The sequence below is a fragment of the Solanum tuberosum genome, unplaced genomic scaffold, assembly GCF_000226075.1.
Source record: "Solanum tuberosum cultivar DM 1-3 516 R44 unplaced genomic scaffold, SolTub_3.0 scf00242, whole genome shotgun sequence".
NCBI classification, from domain to species: domain Eukaryota; kingdom Viridiplantae; phylum Streptophyta; class Magnoliopsida; order Solanales; family Solanaceae; genus Solanum; species Solanum tuberosum.
The window spans coordinates 108,742-114,694 of record NW_006239177.1 but is presented as its reverse complement, the minus strand read 5'-3'; the positions used below and the strand labels follow the sequence as shown (position 1 = coordinate 114,694).

At 41.3% G+C, this 5,953-nt stretch overlaps 1 protein-coding gene across 1 annotated transcript; it reads right to left on the bottom strand.

Moving 5' to 3' along the window:
* Positions 1-3,518: 3,518 nt before the first annotated feature.
* LOC107062660 (uncharacterized) lies at positions 3,519-5,672 on the bottom strand. The gene has a single exon (XM_015313556.1). It carries the CDS (start codon positions 5,670-5,672, stop codon positions 3,519-3,521), a length of 2,154 nt encoding a protein of 717 aa, XP_015169042.1.
* Between the last annotated feature and the right edge of the window lie 281 nt (positions 5,673-5,953).

The window sequence follows — 5,953 nt, the reverse complement described above, 5'->3', positions numbered from 1 at the left end:
CATTTTCGCCCATTCGGTGACATTAGTCAAGCTCGCCTACTCACTCGGCGGAACGCCGACTGTTTAGCTTTTTCACCAAAATTTACAGGACCTCTGGTTTAAGGGGGATCAAAATAGCGGTTTCCATCGTAATCGCCGACATGGTCGGCGACTAGCCAATAACTTCCAAAGCTCGCCGAGTTTTACACACTCCAATATTGACGATGTCTTGAGTCAAATGGTGGACAAGGTCAAATTCTCCGACCCCTTCGACAACTCGCGGATTGGATCTATTGCTTGTCATCCCTCACTTTTTCGAACACTTCTCATACTTTAACATGTACAAACAACACACCATTATTTTTTTATTTATGGAAGGGGTTTTGGGTTGCCTCCCAAACAGCGCCTTAGTTAACGTCGTGGCACGACGCAACAACGCCTTCAGGCGTCTTCCAAATACACCACCTCAACCAAAGAAATCTCTTGACAATCCCCAAAATAATTTTAGACGTTGACCGTTTACTTTAAATGGAGGTCCTTCCTAATCTTCAACTTCTATGGCACCATTGGTGAACACTCGCATTACTCTAAAAGGTCCAGACCATTTGGATTTGAGCTTTTCGGGAAAAAGTCTAAGTCGAGAGTTGTATAACGAAACCCAATCTCCTACCTTGAAGTCCTACTTGAGTATCTGAGCATCATGCCATTTTTTCATCTTCTCTTTGTAGATGGCTGAACTTTCATACGATCTGAGTCTAAATTCATCCAGTTCGTTCAACTACTCTACCCTCTCCCTTGAAGTTTTTGACCAGTCCAAATTTAAAGCTTTCAATGCCTACAATGCTTTGTGTTCTAACTCGACGGACAAAGCAAGCCTTACCATAAACCAACTGATATGGAGACATACCGATAGGTGTTTTGTAAGCGGTCTGATATGCCCATAGTGCATCATCGAGTTTCCTAGACCAGTCAGTTTTGTTGGCATTGACTGTCTTTGCCAAAATCCTTTAGATTTCCCGATTGGCCACTTATTTGGGGATGATATGGGGTTGCTACTTTGTGTTTCACCCCATATTTGCTCAGTGCCATTGAAAACCACCTATTGCAAATGTGGGACCCCCCATCGCTAATGATTGCCCTCGGAGTGCCAAATCTTGCGAAGAGGTAGCGTTTCAGAAATTGGACAACACTTTTTCCTTCGTTGTTTGGAAGTGTGATGGCTTCCACCCATTTGGAAACATAATCTACAGCTACCAAGATATATTTATTTCCAAATGAGCTCATAAATGGGCCCATGAAATCGATCCCCCATACATCGAATAGCTCAACCTCTAAAATAGGATTGAGAGGTAATTCGTGTCTTCTAGACACTCCGCCTTGTTGTTGACATTGAGATCATTTCTTTAAAAACTCATGTGCATCCTTGTAGAGGGATGACCAGTAATATCCAATCTGGAGAACTTTAGCGGCGATGTGAATACCACCATGGTGACCTACCACTAGAGATGTATGAGAAGCATGGAGAATTTCTACCGCTTCTTCTTCCGAAACACACCTTCTAATGACATGGTCAGCACACTCTCGAAACAAGTATGGTTCATCACAAAAGTACTTTTTAACATCGAACATGAACCTCTTCTGCTAGTAAAAGGTCAACTTATCCGGTATCAGCCCACACACAATGTTATTTGCAAAATCTGCATACCATGGTGTATGTTTGAGAGATATTGCAAACTCTTGTTCATCGGGAAAAGAGTTGTCTATGTCGACCTCATGCTTAGCATTTTCCCTTACTTCCAACCTTGAAAAGTGATCAGCCACCTAATTTTTGCATCATTTTCGATCTTTTACCTCAAAATTGAATTCTTGTAATAGTAGCACCCACATTATCAATCTTGGTTTTGCATCTTTCTTTTTCATCAAGAAACAGAGTGCAGCATGATCAGTACGTACGATTACTTTGGTGCCTAGAAAGTATGCCCAAAACTTTTCAAATGCATAGACCACTACAAGCAACTCTTGTTCCGTGATCGTATAATTTTTCTGGGCACTATTTAGATTCTTGCTTGCGTAATAAATTGGGTGAAATAGTTTATTGTGGTTTTTCCCTAACACGACCCCCAATGCCATACCACTAGCATCACACATTAATTCAAAAGATTCGGACAAATTAGGGCTGATGATGATCAGGGTGGACACTAGTTTCTTTTTCAAACACTGAAATGTAGCCATGCAAGCATCATTAAAATAGAATTTCACTTCCTTCTCTAAGAGTTTGCATAATAGGTGTGCAATCTTTGAGAAGTCTTTAATGAACCTTCGGTAGCACCCTGCATGTCCCAAGAAGCTGCGAACACCCTTCACTGAAATCGGCGAGGGTAATTTCTCAATGACTTTAATTTTCGCCTTGTCAACTTCCACCCCCTTTTGCAACACCTTGTGCCCAAGAACGATACCTTCTTTCACCATAAAGTGACATTTCTCTCAATTCAGAACCAGATTCGTTTCCACGCATCTTTGGAGTACCTGCCCTAAGTGTGTCAAGCATTATTCAAACGTATCCCCTACGACTGAGAAGTCGTCCATGAATACCTCCATAGAGTCTTCGACCATATCCGCAAAAATAGACAACATGAAACACTGAAATGTTGTTGGGGCATTACATAGCCCGAATGGCATCCTTTTGAATGCAAATGTTCCATTAGGGCAAGTAAAAGTGGTTTTCTCTTGGTCTTCCGGCGCAATCGAGATTTGATTTTAACCGGAGTACCCATCCAAAAAATAATACCACCCTCTTTTTGATAACCAGTCAAGAATATGGTCCATCAAAATGCATTGGAAAATGGTCTTTCTCGGTCCATGAGTTAAGCTTTCGATAGTCCATGCATACTCTCCACCCAGTCACTAGTCTGGTCGGCACAAGTTTTCCTTTTGCATTTGGGACTACGGTTATACCTCCTTTTTTCGGTACACATTGCATCGGACTTACCCACTTACTATCTGCAATAGGGTAGATTACTCCCGCATCTAGCCACTTAATGATCTCCTTTATCACCACCTCTTGCATTGGAGGGTTCAATCTTCGTTGATGCTCCACACTCTGTTTACATTCACTGTCGAGCCGAATCTTGTGAGTACAGATGCCATGAGGAATTCCTACTATATCGATTATTGTCCATCCAATAGCTTTTATATGCTTCCGTAGTACCTCAATGAGCAATTTCACCTACCTTTTAAGCAAATCGGCTGGGATAATCACTGGTAACGTATTATTGGCTCCTAAGAAGGCATATTTGATATGAGAGGGTAGGGCTTTTAACTCTAGATTCGATGGTTCTTCTATTGATGGCTTTGCAGGAGGACTTTCTCTGTTCTTCAGGTCAATATCCAAATTGATTGGATTCCTTGAATATACTCCTAACCCTGATAAGGAAGCTACCACTTCCTCATAGCCTTGAACTTCGAATTCATCATAATTGGCAAGTACAGATTCAAGGGGTTCATTCTTACGCATTAAATGGCTCACACTTTCCACTGCCTCATCTAATTACATCCTCAGTAGACACCACGTGGATATTACTTGGTTGCTTCATGGATTTACAGTTATTAAAGGTCACCTCATCATCATTCACACGAAACTTCAATTTCCCGCTTTCGACATCCACTAATGCTCTCCCGGTAGCTAAGAATGGCCCTCCCAAAAAAATGGGGATCTCAGCATTGATCTCACAATCTAGAATCACAAAATCAGCCAGAAAGATAAACCGATCTACTTTTACCAATATGTCATAGAGTATCCCCATTGGGTGCTTGATTGATCGATCAGCCATAAGGAGTCTCATTGTGGTTGCCTTTGGTTCACCCAAACCAACTTGCTTGTATATAGCATAAGGCATCAGGTTAATGCTTTCTCCTAAATCACACAAAGCTTTAGCGAATTGGAGCTTGCCAATTGTGCACAGGATTATGAATGCCCCAGGGTCTTCTCTCTTTGTGATTGACTCATTTGTCATAATTGCACTGCAACTATGGGGCACCTCAATTGTTTCATAGTCCAAGCTCCTTTTCCTTGTAACCAACTCTTTCATGAATTTGGCGTATCCCGGCATTTCCGACAATGCTTCCACCAGAGGAAGATCAATTGATAGGTTCTTGAATACTGACAATTTTTTTTTGAACTTCTCATCTTCCTTCTTCATTTTCAAACGTTGAGGAAATGGTGGAGGTATTTTGGGTAAAGGGTGCGTCACTTTTGGAACTTGAACATGTTGTTCTGCATCCTCTTGTGGTTCTTTGGCAAGGTTTTGTGGAATAGGCAATTCTCGTTCCTCTATACCTTGACTCTCTTCCTGCACTCGAAGGTCCTCATCCTCCATCACATTCATTTTTTCCATCTTTCCTCTTCGGGTAACTACAACCAGCCCTCTTTCATTATCTTCCATCAGTGTCCTGGATGTTAATTGAGCTGATAATAGACGCAATTGACCTTCTAGAGTTTTGATTGCATCATCATGAGAATTCACTTTACTGTTTAATGAAGAAAAGTCATTTCTCATCCCTTTTAGCAAGTCATCGGAGCCCTCAACTTTATCAAGTATGCGTGACAATAAATCATTTACCCGAGGACTACTTGCACTCCCTTTTGATTTTTGGCTTTCACTCAATTGAGTATGGTCTTCCTCATTGTCATTTTGTTCAGCCCAATCGTGGCAATATCTCCTTGGTTCTTCACTTCTATAATGATTCAAACCTTGATTTCTGCCCCGTTGGTGATAGTGTGGGTGGAAACCCTCCTTATATCTTGTGGAGTTCCAACCTTGGTTCTCCCCCGGTCTTAAGTAACCAGAAGAAGAACCTTGGTTCATGTGCTTTTGTATCACTTTCATTTGGGACAACATCTTTTTGATGTTTTCGTCCCTCTCTCTTTCTTTATTGAGTTGTTCTTGCGTTAATCTGAAGCATAGTGAGGAAACTTGGTCATCTTTTGTGTACCATGCTTGATTTACTCTAGTCATGCCATCTAGGAGGAATGAGACTACTTCAAATGATTGTAACATTATTCCTCCTTGCACCAATTGATCAGCTATTCCTTTATTAACCGAGTCCAAACTACGGTAAAAGTATTGGATCAACAATTCACCTGGCAGTCCATATGTTGGGCACTTACACAAAAATCTCTTGAGCCTTGTCCATGATTCGTGAATTGGTTCACCCTCATTTTGCTTGAAATTCTTAATGTCATCTCTCAGTTTCATCATTCTTGAAGGAGCAAAGAATCTTTCGTGAAAGGCCATAACCAGCTCTTCCCATGATTTGATGGAGTTGTTTGGAAGCTCGACCAACCATTTAGTAGCTCCCCCGGTCAATGATAATGGAAATAAGCGAAGCCGTATGGATTCTTGAGATAGATTCTTGAACGATAAAGGGGTGCACACTTCCACAAAGCTTCGTATATGTTCTTGTTGATCTTCATGCTCTAACCCTCCAAATAAACCTCTTGAATGTATGAGTTGGAGTGTTGCGCTAGTAACTTCGAACATTCCGTTTCCGTCGACTTGTGGCATGCAAATTGCACCCATCTCGCCCACACGGGCAAGGTTATAAACACTATTAACATCATCGATGTCGTCTCGATAAAAAGCACCACCCGCTGGGTGACCTGCTTGGCAACTATTCTCCCCATTTGCTGTCATATGTCCTGTTATGACACACAAATACTCAAAACAAAACTGAAGATTAAGTGAGTAAACTACAACTAAGAAGAACAAACATTCTACTAATCTAAAAATTCTCAAATAACACCACTCCCCGGCAGCGGCGCCATTTTGATGTTTGCATAATCAAGACACAACTTCCGATGCAAGTGTCTACGATCGTACAATAGTTTAGTAACCCAACCAAGGGTTGGGATCGTCCCAAGAGAGTGGTTTTGAAAATTAATAAAAAAATAAAATTTAGTTCTAACTAGTCGTAG